We start from the raw sequence: 21376 nt of genomic DNA, 5'->3' as shown, positions 1-21376 counted from the left end.
CTTTAGCTTTACCTAACAATGCCACTGCTCTTACCAGAGGTCATACCGGTCTGACGAAGTGGCGAATCTTTAGTATACTATTTTAAAGAGTTTAAATTTATTCTAATGATACTTCTTAAAATATAAACCAAAAAGCCAGTGGGCATATTGTGATTCCTTGCCGATTGTGATTACATTGATCAAGGTTCTTTCACTGACTGTGGACCTACCTACTATATGTCAACTTACCATGTTTAAAAGCTATTTTTATCAAAAATCAACTCAAGCCCTGCCCCCTAATAAATGTGCATAATATCACATTGAACATGCATTATCATGTACCCGCTATATACCAACACCTCACACAAAGTATGATTCAATTCTGAAAATTTTAAATTTGACCCTGTGACCTCATTAATATTATTGAGATGAGCACCAAAACCAATAGGGTTCTTCTACTCAGTATGGCGCATCTATGTACCAAGTATGACTTCAATCCAACTTGCCATTGTTGAGTTATCGTGTTTACGAGCTAAGGGCGTCACATACACACACACACACATGCGTACAGGCTCACACAAACTCTCCACCCGCATGAATGCATAAGTTACGATTGTCATCGAAACCAAAACTGAAATCTCCTGTTGCACACCACCAATTTTACTGGAATAATAGTCTTAACCCCGCCTACATCGGCTGTCAATCAATCGTCGAAATTTCCGAGGAAGGGGATTGTCCGGGGGAAATTGTCCTTGGGGAAATTGTCCGGGGGGGGGCAATTGTCATGGGTGGGAATTGTCCGGAGTGAGAATTGTCCGGGGGGCAATTGTCAGGGTTGGCAATTGTCCGGGTGGGATTTGTCCGGGGGGGGCAATATCAGGGTTGTGAATTGTCCGGGTGGGAATTGTCCGAGGGGGAATCGTCCGGGGGGTAATAGTCCGGGGGGGGGGGAATCGTCCAGGGGGAATCGTCCGGGAACCCTGGATGCACTCGGGCTCCGCCCTCGTGCATCGCTTGCATTATCCCCCGATCGTGCATTAATCCTGTGAGTAACGCACGCTAGACCGTTGATTAACCCCTTATTGTTATACTACCATTTCAACCTAAATGTCCCATCATGAAAGTGTTATCCTGAAAGGGTTATACTTAATCCATGGTCTCATAAATAACTGCGTCTGGCATCCCGGTGAAATTTGAATGATTCAATTCCAGGTATCTCTGAAGTTAAACTGTTCCCATGACTGTAGATGAGTATACATCTGATGTGAACTTGAAGCAAACAACTGTAATGTCATTGTTGACACCACAGTTGTTTGTCAGTTGTTTCCAACGTTTCTAGCTAGCTGTTATGATTTTGCATAATTAAATGAGTACCAACATGCATGTATACCATACGGTAGTATGTCATATTTTCGCTAATATCTGTGTTTTTATTCCAGTTGACAAATACATTGACTGTCCAATGCTTTCACTCAAATATTTTAAGCCGCCTACCGTGAATAGTACATTAGACTTGTGCCACTGTAGTTATAGGCAATTAAGTTTCGTCAATGCCAGGAATGGATATAAAGTTAACAAAATAAAATCGATACCACGACTAGGCCTACACTCGACGGAAGTGCTAAATCTGTTATCTATCATTGTATCAACAAACAGATTGCTAGGCATTAAATGAGTTTTTTATGGTTTTATTTAGCTCATAATTCTTTAAAAAGAAGCAAAAAATAATATTTTATGAAATAAAAAATCTCCAAATATCGACATCCAACGTACAAACATTGACATAAACATTCAAAATAGTGCCTACTTTAAACCATCTTCCCCAAGTGGATTATTTGTTTTCGTTTCCGTTTATATCCGCAATGTATCCTCCAAGGAAGTATAAGAGGCAAAAATATATTTATAAATAGAGATGACACATAACATAGTTCAGATGGCAGTCACGAGAGAGATACAAGACCAAAAGAAAAAAGACAAAAAAGACATAAACAAAAGTATAAGATTACAGGTAGAAGTTCTGAAACTGTGGCACCAGCACTACAGTAAGCGGAAGCAATTGACGTGACAAATAATAACAAGGTTTTTTATCTTAGCACAAAACGGAGCTAAAATGGAAATAATAACTTTCAAATTTCGATTGAAGAATATCATGCATCTAAATCGAACTAGATCTTGTCCTTTTTGTAGATTGGCTTAATAAGCCCTTAAAGTCCAACTTGTAGGCACAATACTTGTTATGGTTACAATAACTTGTTATACTCCTCTCATCCTTACTTAGAACCTTCTTTGAGGCTTTTCTCCGAACATCAATACTTACTTTGACTACTTCAAACGCTCCTATCAGTGTGAATGACCACCGGGGTTCCTATTCAGGAACTTTACAAAAATTGGGTTATACTTATCAGACATTAAATTATCGAAGATATCTACACAGAATTCATCAATATTTGGAAGTAAGTCCGGGGAGGTAAAATAACGCAATCGACAGTGCAAGGCATCGACACAAATCAATTAGTCTACGACCATTGTTATTCACGCATTTGTCCATGTTGCATCTTACCGTAGAAATTCCAAGTTTTTCAAGCTCATCTCTAGAATTTAACTCACTGTCGTTTGTATCTAAGCCAGCTATTTCAGAAATCTCATCTTCAAAGCCTATGAAGTCATTCAGGTGTCCAGATCTTGAATTAAAGTCCCCTACAAATACAGATTGAGGCATTGAATTGAACGCAATCGCTTGTGAGATCATCGAAGATACTCAAGTCATGGCATTTAGAACCCTCATGAGGAAAGTACGTAGCCCTAAGTAGTAGGTCTTTACCAAAGACAGTGTGGTCAAACTTTCTTTATCCATAGAGTTGTGTTTGAGCAAATTTCTGAGATAACTTGATACGTTCCACCCAGTGAGTGTCAAATAAGCAACGCGATGCCATGAATACCCCCGAAGTGGCCTCTTTCAGGGAATTGTTTTTTGCACGAATAATTGTATAACCTGGGAATATTTCATCATCTTTTACAGCTGTCTTAGTTTCTGACAAGCAAATAATATCCTTGTCCTTTATAAACTGCTTCATAATGTTATTTTCCATTTGTCGCTTTATTTCATAGACATTAGTGGGGTGTTAGCTCAGTGGTTAACGCCGGTGCCTTCCAATCATAATGTCCCCGGTTCGAGTTACTCCAAGATTAATGTATGTCGTCCAGTTACAGACAATTGTTGTTGACAATTGACAATTCATAATCATGCATGGACGTTAAATATGAATATAAGAGACTGACTTCGGTCAGCTTGCCACTTTGATAAGCCAATTATTCATTGGGCCTCTGCACATGTGCACCTATGCACCTAGCATATTATGAATTCCGTACAGAGTGCGTCCGCATAATGGCAGAGGCTGGTGCATTATCAACAGGTAGGATCAGTTACAAATTATTCTATGGGCGACGTCAAAAGTACTATAGTACGATAATAGTAACGATAGTGAGAGAGGGACTCATGGGGTACGATGCCAAATTGTTTGATAAACTTGAAAAGTGTCCATTTCCGAAAGTAAGTTGGGCTCGTTTTTGTTAATGAATAAGTTCGAGTTTTCCCTTATATTCTTTTGAAAGTTCCTTTCCGTGTGCTTCAGGGATTAAACTGTGTCCCTTTGTTGACAGAAAACAACTCTCTCGTTGACGAAAAGCTTGTACTGTAACGTGCAGTAAGGGGCTACACGCGTTGACGGTAATACTGAAAGCCAACGTTTTGGAGCTACACTTATGACATGTGCTATTCCGAGATTGTGAGTCGCTTCTGCATGACTTACTAGGAAATCTTCCGCAAATGGTGGTAATGAGTTAAGTTAACAATTAATCGACTAAAGCCAATTACTTGAGAAGAAAACAACTTTGAAGATACATCTAATGATGTTTCATGAATTCTTATTTGGAGTAACTTTCTTTGTAAATAATTGTTAAAAGGAAAGAACAAAACCTCTGTGCCTCATTCAGTATCCCCATCTGCGTCACCATCTATACCTATATAGATAAATAGTAAATATTTAGTCCCGAATGGGAACTTCGAATAACTAACTATTGAATGTTCCACTAATATCTTAGATCGATCGTAATCTTACTTTGATCATCACCACGTAATATTGGGTTAATTAGTCAAAAATTAAAAGTTAAACAACTCAAAAGCTTTTTCTCTTATTGTTATAAAAAGAACTCAATGAGATACACGTCGTGAGTACGAAGTGGGGTTGAATGATCCATAGGTTGCAAATCTTTATTTTGGGGATGTCGAAGAAAACGGTGACAATATAACTTACACAACGACTGTTTGCTGTTAACGACCGGAGCTCGTTTGGGTAATGTAAGTTTAGGTAATTAAACTGAAACCCGTGATTTGTCTTACTTTTTTGTTAAAGGTGGGATCGCTCGTAATTTCCTCGTAAATTCTGTCCTTCACACCACCCGACACAAAAATAATATCAATACTACCCTCTACCGGTTCATCCTGTTGTCTCGTAATTTCTCACCAATCCCGTATTTACGGCTAGTAAGCAATAAACGGGTTCGGTTACTTGAACGGTGGCCTTGGCGAAATTCCTGCATAGTTTCTTGTCTGTGGCAGTACAGGGAGTTGTTATGGAACAACTCCCTGGTCAGTAGTGTGCGGTATTACGCTGCGTTTTCGTGTGTATTGTGTGATACAAAACTCTGTGCTTTGTTTTACGTTCAGAACTTTTTCACAACTAATGGGCTGTACAGTATAAGTTACGGTCGAGCTTTGCATCAGGCGTAATAGTTTGACCAGGGAGCTGCTACTCTAGCAGTTCCCTGCTTTTACTCTTTTAGGCCTACATGGTGAGCAGTCGAAGTCAAGAAACAGCTCAAGAAACTAATAGTTATGAGCTTTATGTCTGATTCACGCTGACTGGTGTCACAAAAAGACAAACGCGAATGAGTGAAAAAATTGACTGAAGTGATTACAAACTATTGGGTATCAAACGTAAAGTCAAGTCCGTCATGTGTAAACAATTGGTATTTTAGCCACTTTAGGTATTAATTATACATAGACAGAGTCACAGCTTACATTGTATTTTAGATATAAATTTTAGTTATATATCAGGAGGGAAAGTCAAAGCATTTTATGTCATATACCATATACAGATAAATATGTATATTTAATTATTTTTGAACTCCTGGCAACGGGCCCTTTAGGCGATCACAGAGCACTTGCCCTACCTGCACCCTGTCCTCCTAACCGGTGCACGTAAACCCTGTCCTTGCACCCCTTTGACCCGAATTAAAAAATAACGAAACTTGAACGGAAAAGGGAAGGAAAATACGTTGCCATAAGGGGCGGCTCCACCCTCTTTAGAAAGGACTGGCAAAAAGGGAATAAGTACATGAACAATAAACTAATAGTTATTTCCATTGAAAAGTGTCTCGATGAGCATCGGCCGTCAAAGCAAAAAACTTTTTTTTTCTAAATCACGTCAGTGTATTGCTTTCCAGCGTACTGTACTCCCAGAATTGACTATCCTGCTTCTTGTTCCGAACGGCTCCCAACGAAATGCCAGAAAGTCGGCAACGGGGTTGGGGTGGGTTACCCAGCTCCACCATGGGGCACCTCATCACGACTGACTCGAATTACAGCTCGAAACTTTAACTGAAACTGGATTGAATTAAAAAATATATATACTAGCTGTCTGCATGGATCATACTTATCTATACTATTGTGTGACCATATAGGCGTACGGGCTCTATATGTCAACCAGGAGAGACTGGGGGAAGCTTTTTTTCTTGCCACAGAAAATTAAACATTGCCCGGAAGTTCCTAGCACGATTAATTCATTTCAAACTTCGACGGCAATGAAGGACAAAGAGAACCATATAGGCCTATGCCTGACTATAAGATCATTGAACCATCACGAACAACTCTGAATAATCTTCCATTTGCCGATTCATTACACTGGGAATAAGGGGTCGGGGTGAGGCTTTCCATTTGATCCCCAAGTATATTGAACGGTCACCACAACAAGGGTGTATAGCTTGGGACTAGCACGGGGAGACTTGTCAACCTTGTGAACTTTTTTGGGGGTGAGATGCGGGGGGGGGGGGGCGGTGAGTCGGCAAACTAAAACATACAGGGTAAACTGAGGGGAGGAAAGAGGTCAAAAAAAGAAAGAGTGAAAGACAGATGAAGGGATGGAGGAAGAAAGTAAAGAAAATGTGGAGATGGAGGCTATGGGTAGAGATAGATATGATATGAAAGTACAGAGAAAAAAAAAACAAGAGCAGAAAAATTGAGATCACTGGGATACTGTCAAATACACAAGGAGAATATACAATCTAAATACTGGAATTAAATAATGAACAACATAAATACAGCTTTATGACATCAACAAATCAAAGGGGAAGGATATAATGTTTCAAGGATGCTGGAAAATAAGACACAACAGAAGATGATTATGGTTTCCGATCTATTAGGCTTCTTCTCTCTACTGCTACCAGGATGTAAGAGACCACAGGGACTCGCACAACTCTTTAAGTTGTGATGATCTCTGACCCTTACTATGCCTAACTGTTATCTTGCCAGGAAATAAATACACCAGTGCATGAGAGGAGGTGAGAGACAGGACTGATTGATCGTGTCGATAGGGGTACATGTGATTCAAGAAGATAGATGTAAAGATTAGCATCGTTTGGACACTTCAAATGGGACCCCCTCCCCACCCCCACACCCTCCCCCACGTTCAAATCATATCCCTTCCTGGCAACGGAAATGAACACCAGTATAAATAAACCGATACAGATATTTATACACGCTGTGCGTGTAGGCCTATATACAATAATATAAAGCTGGCCATTCTCTGATTGTTACTCCTTGATTGAATTTCCCCAACCTTGCCCACCTTGACTTAGAGGGTGGCCAAGCTCCTGATTCACAGTCATAGCTACTATCGAACAAAATAGACGAAAGCAATTTATCTCAATCTGGAGATGCAGATGTATCAATAGCTGCTAATCCAACGTTTGTGAATGTCGCACAACCTGTCAACAAATGTCTGGGAAAAGTGCTTGTCCCTGCCATATGTATGATCTCTTTTGTTCAGGATCATGTAAATGTGGCAATGTGTATTCGTATAGTCTGAGGTTTCTCTCCCATGCTGCTCCATATCTAATCCTACTGGTGACATTGGACAGAACATTGGCAGATGGCTTCTTGAGAGGTGTTGAAGTAACTGGATCAGGTGTATCTGTAGAGATTACATAAAACAAGAGTTACTAGATTGCAAGTATCCTGCTATAGCTTCTATGGCTGTGACTAAAAATATACCTTTTGTTTAGAACTTATCACACTTATGCAGCACTGGAAACTGATATTTCAATTTAAATGGTGTCATTGAGTTTAGAGGACATTGAAGTTACAAGTATGTTGGTGAAACCAAGACCACCCTCAAGAAGCAGTTCTAGTCACAAGTCAATACCATGAAAATGGAGACTCCAGTAGGGGAACACTTTCAGCTGCCCAATCATACCATTAAAGACATGTCCCAACAGGTAACTAAATTCGTATTTAACCATCTCAGACACAGTACACCACAGCAGAGATAGAGTGAGTGGACGGAATGCCCTAGCACCATTCAACTGAATGGGCTCAATATACAGGAAGGACATGACTAACTTTATCCTGCTCCATCTCTGTATTCTGCTATAGTTTATTCGCCCTCTCTCCTTACTTAATCCTCGCTTTGTACGCAGTTTAGCACAGTTTATCTAAATACCTCTGCTTTCACTGACTCCTTTTGTTTAATACACCATTAACTTCTTTCTTTGTGTTCACCATGTCCTCTCTGTTCCAGGCTCTATTGTGTCTCTTGAATTTACTGTTACTAGTCAGTTTGCCTCTAAAGAAGATCCTGATAATATCAGGCCCACTTACTTTTATAAATTTTCATACACATGTATGCTTTTTAGTGGATGAGCAATATGCTACCATTTTTTTCTTTCTTTTGGAATTTAATGAGAATGAAATTGTATTATTTTTCTGATCACATCAGATCAGATAAGATTAGCACTGCTCTTCCAGTCTGTAATTCATGCAAGGGCAAGGATAAACATATAAATTTACCTTCTCCTTTCTGAGTGTCAACTGATCTTTCTGTGGTGACAGCTGCTGAGAATGCCTCTGTTTGACTTTCAGCATCTTTCCGGAAAAGATGCATTTGAAACCTATACAATGAAACAAAAAAAATTGTCCGTAAATCATATAACTGAAACAGTAATTTTACTGTACACCCCAAGCTTAATTGTATGCGTAATGAATCTGGTAATGACCAAATCATTACAAACATACATGTTTTTATCATACCTACCCAAGAAAAAGTATGAAAGAGAAAAGTAACAAACAAACACTTAGGCAGATTTCAATAATAACATATTGTTAACCCACATTGATTTAAACCCAGATAAGGATGAGATATTCTTTCATACTCTTCTTCAACATATCCATAAACCGCGGTACCTTTCAAGAATTGTAAGGATAATTTTGTGTGCCCAACTGCTTGCCCAACAACTTTGAGCTCACATGTCAATGTAAAATTTACTATGTAAACTTCCTGCCTTAGTGAACTGATTGGTTTCATATCGCTAAAAGATGTCCAGTCTTTTGATCAAAGTTTGATGTACACTCATTTTTTACCTACTGTGTAAGCTTCCTGTTTATGTGAGCAGTTGGTTTCATGAGTGAGAATTGAGATGCTAGCTTACTCCATGACATAAGCCCACCATTGTGAAAAATTCCTGTTTACATGAATAGCTTGATTTCAGACTACCATTAATTTAACGCTAGATTACTCTCCACAAGAGATAGTTTCGGCCACCAAATTTAATAGATATTATAATTTTTGAACACTAAACATCAGATCATTCACAAGAAGCTGAACAAAAACAAGCATAGTAATGACTATATATAAAAAAGTATGATAACTTAGCACAGCATCATAAAGTATGAGCATCAGGCCTACACCAAAAAACTGGTACTTTCTTACCTCCAGGCATGGCTATATAAAGGTTTATATAGGTATAGCTATATGTAATATGGTCCCTCAATTTGTGAGGCTAATTTACCTAATTTCTTGCATAGCAGTTGGGTTCCTTCAAAAATCCCAAACACAGAATTGTACACATGATTGCTGGAATATGGACAGACAGTCAGTAGATAACAGTATAACACCCTGTTGCCCAAATGATTGCATATATGCTGGCTGTGGCTGACCTTAGAAAAACCTAAGGTCTAGTTGCATACGCAGCGGTGTGAAAACATGTGAATCAGTTAGGAGTGATTCTAAATTATTTATGTAGATGCATTATTTTTATAGGAAAAATTGCAGATCCATGTGGTTGTACTTGTACAGCACAGTAGGCCTTCCTCACTGGTGTATATTACAAAATTAGGGAATACAGTTACTATGAACACTAATTTCAGATACTTATTACTAATACTATAGGTCTTAGTCCTATGTTATATGCCTAGTTAATTATGACTGGGCATAGGTGTGGCTTTTCTTCAAATGCTCATTCACAAGAATTATTCTTCAAACAAGGACAGCTGATAACAATTTAGAACCTGGAGGGGGTGGGGATGAACAGATCACCTAGGCCTAGTGGTTAGAAAATATATTTCCATCAATTTGTTGAGGCAAAAACAGTTTACTTTTTGGTGATGAGAAGGCCCAGCTTTCCATGGCATAAATATGAGGAGTGAAACTAAAGACCCCCAGTCCCTGTCAGTCTTCTTTAGGAAGGATATTTAATTTTTAACTGTATACAGTACAAAGTGGCTATTCTTACGACTAGTCGTAAGAATAATTTCCGATACGCATGGGCAGTTGCTATTTTTATGATTAGGAGCACTGGCGGATCCAAGGGGGCCATGCCCCCCCCCCCAAAGGTGAGCTAAAAAGTGTTTCCGAACATCCGCTAAATCATATGATTGGAAATTAAAAAAATCGAGAGGAATAGCAGTGGTAGACTAGTCTAAACCTTTTCGTTTTCTGGTTTATAATTAAATACAGAGCTCCCAACTGACCCGCAATTCGCGGGAATTAGACCCGCATTCTAACACCGCTGACCCGCACAAGCGTCCGAAAAAACCGCATTGTAATTGTCAAGTATACATAAAAAAAATTTGCATCAAATTTTGACTTAGCAACCATCATTTCTTTAACATTTTGCATAATAGAGTATAAAACCTCCTTTACAGCATCATTTGAACCTCAAATTAGTCTATATTTCATTTTATTGGGGCAAGCAGCGAACATTTTCATGCAACGGGAAAGAATGAATTATCACCTACTATTCAATTTATTGATGTTACACACAAAAAAATGCATATTTCTCAGAAAACTTTGGGTGACAAAAGCCTTTCTAAGTGCCACCATTTTACATGTAGGCATCACCAGGATTCCAAAAAATTCCTTATACCCCTCCCCCAGGACGGCAATTCGTGGCATGGACCAGCATTTGCCTTCTCAAAAGTTGGGAGCTATGTAAATGTATGAGCATGAGGATTTACAGTTTAACACCATTTTGCAGTTACAGGCTGGTTGTAAGAAATTTATAACCTATGAGAAATAAAATTTCTTGAGAAAGATGATCGGAACTTTGTTTTATAAATATTTTAGAGAATTACACCTGGGAAACATTTTTTTAGAAGTAAATTAACATCACCATTGTACACTTTTGTGGCACCAAATTGCATCTGAGGGCATTCAGCAATAGAAAATTTTCCAAAGGGAAGGGGGCACCTCCTCCCCTTAGACCCCTCCCCCATATCACTCTAATGCCACCTTGGCCCCTCCCAAACAAAGGCCCTGGATCCGCCAGTGATAAGGAGTACTAATTTTACAACGAGGAGTAACAATAACTTCCGGTTAGGGTTAGGATTGAGGTTTAGGGTTATGTTTAGGGTTACCCCTACTACATGCGCAGTTGCTTTATTTACTTTACAGCACATGAATTTGCCTTTGTCGTAAGAATAGTTTATAAATAATTGTTACCACTAGTTGTAAGAATAGCCACGGCCTATACAGTATCCTCATGACAAGCATTCACAAACAGTGATAATGCTGACTCAGTAATACAACTTACTGCTATTTTGTGCTAGGATAAGTATGATAAGGTTAGCATACGCTAGGTCCATTGGAAAAAATAATGAATGATAGACCTAGTTACAAAGCCTAGGCTCATCAAATCATGTATGTTACAAATACAATAGCATAGACACTGCGAAGTTCGAACACCTAACCTTAAAATACCCCAAAAACTATCTTCATTTTATTGACAGATATGTACGTACATACTTGCGCACGGTCATTTTGGAGAGGAAATAACTGTAGCTTCCTAGTTTTTAGTGATATTGGCTCTCGCTTGCAGGTTATAATGGTGAAATCGTGTATTTCTTAGGGGTTTCCGAACTTTGCAGTTTTCTGTACTTCGCAATACTGACAGTTACCTAGGACAATACCCTGTAGTACTACTATGTACTAGTATTACCCTATACAGTTTTAGCCTAGCTTAGCAAATCATTACCTTTTTGTGTGATCCTGAAGCAAATGTTCTGCGAAATCTGCGTTGCTAACAGTAGTCAAATCGTGGACATGTTTGTAGAGTTCTTTCTCCATTTGCCAGTTTACGTAGGAACGTAGAAGATAGATCTTCGTGGCATCTCTTCTTCGCTGTTGTTCCTTTGCACTGCTGTTTTTGTCAGGTCCATGCAACAATGGCTTTCCTCCAATTGAACCTACCCTCGTTCCAGGATAAGGTCGTTTTCTTTCGCCCGATTCTCCTTGCCCTGATCCCTTTTCCATGATTGTCACTATACTCTAGTCTAATCGAATGTATTTGTACGAAAATCGTACAGTATTCTTTACTCAAAAGGCACACAAACAACAAACTATCGCGTACGAAAATCCTTTGCGGTAAACAATACAGTAATCTGAAATGCTGTGTTATAAAATTGTGTGCATGGGTACGGGCTTGTTACGCATACGCTTGCCTGTGCTATTCACTGATCTAAATTTGCCACCGAGGTCACGTGATTAATAGGGGTCCCATTAAACCTCGCTGAAACCGCGATAATGCCAGCGCCCTCAAAAAAAAGTCTACGAGCGATATCGCCTTTAAATGCACATTTTCAACCGTGAATCCCCGCCGTGAAAGCGCTGCGTGTTCAGTTTGATCGACTGAATGTGACTGCACTTTAACCAGGGAGTTGTTTATTTCCGCTTTATTTTCTTCACTTTGGCTTCAGAAATTAACTGGGTAAAGTATTACTTGAGTGCACAGATCACGGAATACGTCAAATGACTTTCTTGGTATGACAACTTTCAACTGACAACTTTATCGATGGAATTAACCAAGGAACGTGGCGTCATAGATATTCCTGCCTTCCGGGTGACGCGAGTCATGCGGGGAGAAAAGTGGTAAACTGCAGTATAAATCTTGAGAATTGGATTCAATTAAAAAAAAAATAAAGTACCCCGAACTTTGACACCAGTCGTGGTACCACGTATTCGTCTGTTCTGTTGATATATTACGAAACGGATACCACGAGCAAAGAAGATCTTGGACAACATTACTGACAAGATGTTACGTTCTTTGGTTTCCTTCTTCGTTGTATTGGGTAAGTATAACTTTTATGCTAATGATCCTTATAACCTCAAAGAATAATAATAAAGCGTCTGCACGGGGACGTTATTTAATTGGTCTTTATGTTTCCGGAAATTATTTTGAAACGTTGATATCATGTTAGGAATATGCAAATACACATACTGCGTTCATATAAGTAGTTCTTAGATCAACATTTCACAATGACCATCTAACAAAAAAATAAAGAAAGAAAGAGAAAAATATTTCCCTTAATTTCAACAAACAAAATATATCGGAACTTTTATTTTCGTAGCAACTATTGACTCAGGACAATAACATAAACATGAAACACAACTCTGAACCACCTATTCTTATCTTCAGTTTTGCCTCTTCGGTAAAACACCGTTTCTTGCGTTTCTAACACAAATATCTGATTTCATGTATTTCTTGATGTAATTCATCATGTTCATGTACTAACTACTACTTGCTGAAACCGACCAAAATATTTTAGGTGACTATGTTGACTAGTTTTGAATTTCACTCATTATTTTTACTCGCTCTTTTGTCAGTCGAAAAATGATTTTTAGAAAGAAATCGTGATTCTACTCTTTGCAACTTTTCTGCAGCAACTAAGAGAGTTTGGTACAATAAAGATACTTGCCAGCTCTCACCCACTTTCTAAAGTTTAGCAATGATAACCAAAAGGTAACAAAATTAATACACCGCAATGGAATACTAACCAATAGCGTAATCAATTAAGCCCAAAAGCAAAGTACAACGGAAACTCATTGAACAAATGGACAGGCTCCTGAACGATCGTAAAGTCCTCTTTATTCGTTGGTCTATATCTAAGCATTGCCTGGATTGTCACAATGCACATTCATTACGAGGTCCGGAATTGTCTTTGAATTCACACCAAAGTTTTTAGATGCCAATCATTCTTGTACGAAACGGCCTACGGGCAGCTCTTGGCTTCCTTTTTGTACCTAATTCCTTTGTAATCAACTTCACCCCTGCCTCTTGGTTCATTAGACTCGTGATCTGTAGGTAATCTGAAACAGAGTTGCCTCAACACTGACTGCTATTGCATACAAATTTATAATTCATTTGAAATATCTTTCTGTTTATATCATCTTATTGGTACTTTTGTATTTCTAGCTGTTATTCCTGTCTACATTGTTGATATAACTGTTTCAACGCCACCAAACAGTGGTTCTAACAGGGGCTTTTGTCATGTTTTTGTCAAAATACAAATTCAACTTGTCAGATCCATACATCGCCAGGTAAGTCTCACTGGAGGAAAGCACTTGCCACGTGCATTGGGTCTCTGTATTGGATGTTTATATGTCCAAAAAATAGAAGAAAAAAAGAAAAGAAGATGGAAGTAGAAATCATATGTGCTTATTAGCCAATGGTTTGATTTGAATGAGCAAATCCGAGTTCAACTATGATCCCTTTTCAAAGAGGTCAATGACTAACGAAAACTAAAAAAAAAGACTATCTATTGTATGAATTATACATCGGGCGTTATATGAGAACATGTATAATTTACAGAAATAGTGATGTCATAATATAATGGTCACTATTTGTTATCAACTAATTGTATCCTTAAAGGTGTGAGATGGTTTGTTTCTCGCATTCCATATCAGCTACCGTTTCAAGTTTATGTCCTCACTACCAAAGTAACAATAGACAGTGGGAATATATCTTCCCAAAGAACCATCATGATTACATCTATTACAGTGCCGAACGTGTGTAGCAATTCGTCCTGACATACTAATGCTACTTCTCACACAGGTTGCCCAAGATGGAAAACTGTCCAAAGTAAGTGAAATTATCCCATCCTCCTCCTCTCTCTCTCACCCACCACTCCCCCTCTCTCCTCAATCTCTCTATCTCTCTCTCTCTCTTTCGAATTTCCATGCTCTATAAGCAATTCTTTAACTGTCTCCGGACACTTTGAACAACATTGTCCTAAATCACTTTAATGGGCATTAGAAATCATGAAAATAGTTGTAACTCCCATCAAAGATTTACCATTTTACAAGTCTTTTCTTAATTCTAATGTATATATGTATAAACGTTAGTCAATTTATGCACATTGGGAGTGATTGCCTAATTTTCTGTTACGTTATTCATTTTTTTGTTGTTTTTGAAATACTTTATTATCTTCCTTGAAGAGAGGAACAACATCATATTATTCAAAAGATATATGTGGGCTTGTAAATAGGAGATAACTTATTAAGGCCTAAAATAACACTCTATACTTCATAGTTTGCATATATTTTTTTGCATATATTTAATGACTTTCCCAGATTTATCAAAACTTCAGATCTGTGTATCTTGGAAACAAAAGAGGTTTTCGAACAAAATTGAAGGAGATTATCATACACAACAAATATACTTTAACAGTGTTTTATTCGTTGTACATACAGATGAAGTCCTTTACAGGCATGTGTTCACGACTTAATTGCGACAAGTATTCACCAGACCCCGTAATCCGTGAATTATGCAATAAACGTACACAGGTTAGTTGACATGTCTTTTTCAATATCTAAGGAGGAAGTCCCTGCGGAAAAAATTAGCCATGATTATACTGTTTAATACAGTTTTGTATTGCTTACTCTTGGACGAAACTCAGCTTTATGGTATTCAAAATCAGGCAACTATATACTTAAGATGCGAGCGCCTGCTTTCTCGACATAACTTACATGGGAATTTCATTTAACGAAAATGGGACTTTTAGATTCATTTTCAATCAGCCTGGTAGGATGTTATGATGAGGTGATTAGACTTCATTATAAGCTATTATCAACGGAATATATTCAGGGACGTTGCTAGGGTCTTATGAGTTGGTGGAGGTGGGGGAGCGGGGGAGGGGTTAGAATCATAATATTAAAACTAGAATCATAATTGTACAACTGTTTCCCCAATTTTTATTTATCCTCTATACGTATTTGTTATAAATATTTTGATAAGAATAACTGATAGAAATCCTCTTTACTTTATTAGTAAAGGTATATAAGGTATTATAAAGTAGGTTACATGATAGTCATACCTTTACTTGCGAAACGAACACCATGAACATTCTAGCACATGATGTCTATTCAGCCTGTTCTGACTATTGCGAAAGTTTTGTATCCTCTCTGGACAAGCAACCGGTCATATCCACATGGTCGCAGTCTCAAGCTAATACGTCCGGGCTCTCTTCTTTTCTTCAGATTAACAGGCAATGTTTGACAAAGTTCACAATGCAGTTAAATTTACACTAGATTTGAATGGGCAACAATGGCGCAATTTACCAAGAGGTGTGAAGACTTAGATAGGAAACAATATGAAAATGTATCGATTTGCCATCAAATTCGAAAGGTCCCACGGTGGTATATCCACATCACATGTGCTTAAAACAAAGTTAAGTTGCACATTTAAATGCAACTGTGGATACCTTATTGTGCATAATAATGGAAACCGGATACACAACTTTCGAATAAGTCAGAAAAGGCTGAATATAAATGACGTGCTAGAATGAAGTTCAAACGATGATTTCTATTTGGCGTTACATTTTGCAAAATAACTAGGTTTCGGCATCCAATTTCCAGTTAATTTATTAATTAGTTATCTGGGGTTCATTTATAAGCGTAGTAAGTAGTAGAAACGATGGCTATGCTGTTAATATTATATGTTTCATAAAACTCAAGTAGCTGTACCAACAATCAGAGAAATATTTCTATCGTAAAGTTTTGTTTTCTCTTTTTTACTAGGCACAGATATCACATGATTGGTGTCCTTTGTTGGTTCATGCAATATCAGGATTGTCTGCCCACTACTATGAAAATAGAAATCCGAACTATGATACCAGGACGTTTGCTGTACTTCTACTATCCGATGATCTTATTTGTCCCGGATACCCTGTCCCAGTAAGTTAGCAGCTATAAACAGAATCACCTTTGTTTTATTGAAAAAAAAAACACACAAACGTTATTACGTAAGATTCTATAAACATATTTGCTGAAGTCCATTGAAAGTATGTTCAAGAGAGATGGCAACTACATTTATTTCTCTACTACTATTATCCATCATTTTAGTGTCCTTTTCCTCGCTATTTTCATTTCTTGTATTTCTAAACACTTGCTTAAATGTTAGTGTAGATGACATGTTTGCTGATAAATGAAAATCTGTTTTAAAGAGGTGGAACCTCTCATCTCTTTACTTCCTCTTCCTCACGGTTTTCATGTTTCTTTCCTTTTCCTTTCCTTTCCCCTTTTCTTTCTCTTCCTCTTCTTTCTCTGCCCTCTGCCTTCTTCTTTCTCTGCCCTCTTCTTTCTTTGCCCTCTGCCTCCCTCCCTCTCTTCCTTTCTTTATCTTTCCTCTTTGGTAGACATATCAATATACAGGAACGAGTTTTGGAACCCTATTTTGTTTCGCACAGCTGGCAATCAAGAAGGAATGTCATCTTTAAAGATACGCGGCTATAATTCGGTTATGGGTGAAACAATTAAAGACGGAATTTGTTAGGAAGCAGTCATTTAGTCAGGTGGCAGGACGCGCGATGGGTCTTTTCGGATATTAAAATGATAGCAAATGACAATTTCAAATATTAAAAGTAAATCATATTAAAGTTCTTCGTATTGCCAGAGCAAAAGCGAGTTTATGTTTTGTGGATACATTGCTTCTTGGTTCTTTAAAATTAAGTGCTACAACATTTTGTTTATTTGTCTCTGTCACTTAAATCCAAGTGAATAATTCAATTCATTCCATCTTCTTGCTTTTTTCGTTCTGCACAATTCTTCATGGTCTTGTGATTCTTAATTGAGACGCCTAGGCAGCATTTTCTGGATGACTCCTTCCGCAAACTTGTCAAAAGAGCTTTTCCTATGTTGATAAAAGTTTCCATCTTAATGTTTAGCAGGGAGATGTGTGTAGAAAAATGATAAATACAATGGACTTCATTACCTTGACAAACACAGTTTTCTACCCGAATAATGTTCATGCCAGTTTTATTTGGATGATGGATATGAATAATACATATGTTAAAAAGGTCTCTGGGCAACGTCACTGAAATCACAGTTACTCCCTAATTAAGTCCCAATTAGGTGAAACAATTTGACAAACTCAACATGCCGTTTGTAGAGATATAGTTTTGGTTAAATTGCATCGAAACATCAATTAATTACCAGGGTGTTTTTTGCTGAGATTTCGCTTGTGAACATTGATTCTTGTTCTTTTTTCATTCAAAGGTCTTATTTTTGCTAAGTTAACTGAATTATAAAATCATAATAAAATAAACTGTTAGCAAACTATTTATCCACTAAAGAGCCTGTGTAAACGTTAGTTGGCTTGACGTTTCGATCCTAGCAGGATCTTCTTCAGAGGCTAAATGACAAGTAACAGAAGGGATTAATGCACGCACAGAATACAAACAGGTTAAAGAGCATGGTGAACACAAAGAGATAGATGAAAGAGGATTAGTAGACAAGGGATTGAGAGAAGAGAAAGAAACCAAAAGGGCAAGAGGAGAGGTAGGAGATAAACAATGGAGGGACAAAGGTAGGATTAAGGGAAGAGGGTAGGGAATAGGAACTAGAGGACAAAGACAGAAATATAAAATAGTTATTTAATTTTCTTATAGCGTAGATTACTGCAGTAAAATGAACATTTTATGCTATGCATCTGCATAGAGGGTTTACTATCTGCGGTTTTCTTTACTATTAAATTGTGTCATTTTCCTTCCATTGCAAGGGGGTGTTTTCAGACGTTTCCTCCGTGAAATTGGATACAAAAAGTGGACGATACGAGTATATATAGGTTACATTTGTGTAATGAACATGCTGATATGGGCGTTTGCAGTGATTTTACGGTAAAGCGCTCGCGCCATAAGGGCAACAGAAAATAAATTTCTTTGTTTCGATTGCGACAGCTTTTTTTTCCATTAAACCCACCTGGTCAGAGTGCATTTAGAATAAAAAAAATTGAATCTGCTTCGAAAGTTTGTTTTCCTTAATTCATCAACAAGCACGTATTGAAACTATCGTTTTGAATCTACATAACGTGCATGTTTACCTAATTTTTGCTACATATATGTAAAGGGTCACCACAACGGGTTCAGCAAAGAAAAACACTGGCAGAAATATCTCTCATTTCTGCGACGCAAAAACTCAAACAAATTTCTGAGCGACGTTCTCTTCTCACCGATTCTTTAGCTTGGGTCGAATCACCCGTCTGTAACACGGTTAGTAAGGAGCGACTTCACTTCCGTTTCATCATCTCTCCAAGCAGACAGTTCGTTATGGAGTTTAAATTTGGGTCACTTGTCATCCTAATTATACTAAATTTTCAATTTCATAGGAACCAGTGCCAGAGTCATGAGAACCGTAAGTATTGAATAAGAAGCAAAATCAGAAAATATTCTCTTTAAGCTCTGAGCCGTTCAACTAGCAATTATCGCAGAATGGATAGTATTTACCAGCCGATTCACACAGAGGTTACATTAACTACTGTAAATCTTAAAGTTTTGTACCACAGTAAAAACTGGATCGTGCTGACAAATCTGATAAATCGGTAGCATGTGCTATAAGGATTACAGTAACAACTGAGGATATGTGTAATCCCAGAAATTCCAACAACTTGATTTGTTGGAATTACACATATTCTTACTGTAATCATAATAGCACATGCTACCGATTTATAGCACGAGCCAGTTTTACTGAGGTACAAAACTTTAAAATTTACAGTAGTAACTGTGTTCTATGTGTGTATCGGGTGTATTTACAGTATAGTATGGTTATTTAGGGTTTGATTTAAGACAGATAAGAAGGTTATTTAGGATCAGTAATTACGAACTTACGTTAATTTTTGCCTTTGGCTTTCACTGTATAGGCCTAAGTAACTAAATGTGCAAAGTTCTAAGTACCGCTCGCGGTATTTTTTTTTCGGGTTTTTTGTTCCTCTCATGTTCTTTGGTTGACTGCGTAGCCCGTCCCTCCGTAGTACTTATAAGTAACCTATACTCAATGCCGCAGTGATGACTTACAACATTTGGCTTTGCCTGAGCTCTGGTAATCAGATGTTCTTACATAAGAAACGATGAGACAAATCAATAATGAAATGTAGAACCAGGTTATAGTTTACCCTGTTCGGATAGTTTTTAAGTGGTTCTGTGGAAACAAACACGTGTAGGCTTCACATGAGAAACGGGAATTATAAGCACATGTGTTATCGCTAAAATCAAATAGTTTAATTATTCGTGGCTGATATCTGGCAACCAGATTAATATCTAATGCAGCATTAAATTAAATGTGTTGCCTGTCATTTCCCTTCCTCTGAGAATATGCATTCTTCTTTTACATGTATTTAAATGAAAGAAAAATAAAGACAAAGGCTTTACTTGATTTCTTTTAACTAATCCATTCTTTCAAAGTAAAAAACAAATTTCTATGCTATGAATGACGAGCTGCCGTGCTTTATTTTGTCATTGAAAAAAAAGAGAGTTGATAGCATTTACTTCAGTTGTTTCCTTAAGGGAGAAATTAATTCCCTCTTTTTGATTGAATAGTGGGGTGTTTTTTCTTCTTAATTTTTATTTCTATTTAGAAACTATATTTCAATCCAAAATATTTTGGTAAATCATTTTCTTTTATCTCCCTTTCCTAAATTATTCAGTTTATTTACAATTAGTTTGAAGAAAGAAACACTGGAAACTTTGTACTTGATTATTTTCTTGGTACTACCATAAATATAAAAATACGAGTGGATTAAAAACAAAGGGGTTGATATGTGATATATGAGAGAGAAGCTTAAAATTAATTCGTGTTTATTTATATAGAGATGAAGGTAACGAATTCGTTTACATTAGCAATTTAAAATTCATGTTGATATTATTTATTGTTATTCGAAACTAATATGCAATGGCATTACATGCCAATTGGCTGGGATTACTGTTTAGTTCAAATAACTTAAAAGTAAACGTTAAACATGGTTAATATATAATGGAGATGTCTCGTCTGCTCGATGGATGCAATCGAATGGAATCGAAATCATTTATTAATTGCCCTACAACATTCATTTGGTGAAGACAATCTAAAGTGAGCCGTCTTAATTTTCAATCAAATGCATTCCTACTTTGAGTATTATAGTTAGTACGTTTCAATCCAAAATTAGTTAACGAAGTCTTGAACTTATATAGTACGTTTTGGTAAGCCACACTTTTAAAAATGTGTCATTTTCAGGAGAACTCAGCAAGATACAAACATGTCGCGGTTATACCACAAACCACCCACTGATCATGCACTGATTACAACAAAATATTATAATCAGATAATATCTGGCAAACCATAAAAAACAATATTTTGTAAAAAATACAGTTCCCCCCCCCCCCCCCCAGCTGGCATGTGAAGAAAAGTCCAGCACGTTATCTGCTTCATTGGAAAATAATTGAAAAGTGAAGCATGGAAATGACCTCGAACGGCGAGGTGAGTTTCTATTTAAGTCGCCTAAATCGTGAGAAGGTCGTTATTCAATCAGGCTTTGCCTGTCTGCATGTATATATATATCAATCTATCGAACCATGCATGAATTCAACCATCCTTCCTTCCATCCTTCCCTAAATCATAATATAATAAGAATGACTAGTTTTGTTTCATATACATCCCAAATGGTCAACAATATTATTTCAAACGTAGTCTTGGAGTTATTTCATATTTTGCTAACATCTTTTTGACATATGTGTATCGATTACACAACCATTAATGGTAGA

General features: G+C 37.4%; 3 protein-coding genes across 3 annotated transcripts in view; 2 read left to right on the top strand and 1 right to left on the bottom strand.

Moving 5' to 3' along the window:
- Positions 1-4383: 4383 nt before the first annotated feature.
- LOC139964051 (uncharacterized) lies at positions 4384-12156 on the bottom strand. The gene is made up of 3 exons (XM_071965373.1): positions 11566-12156; positions 8105-8205; positions 4384-7229 (listed from the first exon to the last, which is right to left on the bottom strand). Exons 1-3 carry the CDS (start codon positions 11841-11843, stop codon positions 7027-7029), a joined length of 582 nt encoding a protein of 193 aa, XP_071821474.1. The 5' UTR covers positions 11844-12156; the 3' UTR covers positions 4384-7026.
- A 356-nt stretch (positions 12157-12512) lies between these two features.
- On the top strand, positions 12513-18718 carry LOC139963863 (uncharacterized). The gene is made up of 6 exons (XM_071965073.1): positions 12513-12658; positions 13783-13907; positions 14422-14448; positions 15060-15152; positions 16386-16541; positions 17003-18718. The coding sequence occupies exons 1-6, from the start codon at positions 12622-12624 to the stop codon at positions 17081-17083; spliced, it is 519 nt and encodes a 172-aa protein (XP_071821174.1). The 5' UTR covers positions 12513-12621; the 3' UTR covers positions 17084-18718.
- Positions 18159-21376, top strand: part of LOC139963862 (sushi, von Willebrand factor type A, EGF and pentraxin domain-containing protein 1-like) — a 31211-nt gene continuing 27993 nt past the window's right edge. Inside the window, exons 1-2 of the mRNA XM_071965072.1 lie at positions 18159-18171; positions 18711-18995. Coding sequence (XP_071821173.1) covers positions 18911-18995 — 85 coding nt within the window. The 5' untranslated portion in view covers positions 18159-18171; positions 18711-18910. The remainder of the gene's footprint in view (positions 18172-18710; positions 18996-21376) is intronic.

Source organism: Apostichopus japonicus, chromosome 22, assembly GCF_037975245.1.
Source record: "Apostichopus japonicus isolate 1M-3 chromosome 22, ASM3797524v1, whole genome shotgun sequence".
Lineage (NCBI taxonomy): Eukaryota > Metazoa > Echinodermata > Holothuroidea > Aspidochirotida > Stichopodidae > Apostichopus > Apostichopus japonicus.
This window is presented reverse-complemented; position numbering and strand designations above follow the sequence as displayed.

Excerpts from the sequence above, each read along its gene's own strand:
- LOC139964051 (XM_071965373.1), bottom strand. The coding sequence starts at position 11,843 with ATGGAAAAGGGATCAGGGCAAGGAGAATCGGGCGAAAGAAAACGACCT. Across the intron at positions 8,206-11,565 it reads CTTCAGGATCACACAAAAAG|GTTTCAAATGCATCTTTTCC; the intron begins GTAATGATTTGC and ends TTCATTGTATAG. Across the intron at positions 7,230-8,104 it reads TGACACTCAGAAAGGAGAAG|ATACACCTGATCCAGTTACT; the intron begins GTAAATTTATAT and ends TAATCTCTACAG.
- LOC139963863 (XM_071965073.1), top strand. The coding sequence starts at position 12,622 with ATGTTACGTTCTTTGGTTTCCTTCTTCGTTGTATTGG. Across the intron at positions 13,908-14,421 it reads TCAGATCCATACATCGCCAG|GTTGCCCAAGATGGAAAACT; the intron begins GTAAGTCTCACT and ends CTTCTCACACAG. Across the intron at positions 16,542-17,002 it reads GTCCCGGATACCCTGTCCCA|ACATATCAATATACAGGAAC; the intron begins GTAAGTTAGCAG and ends CCTCTTTGGTAG.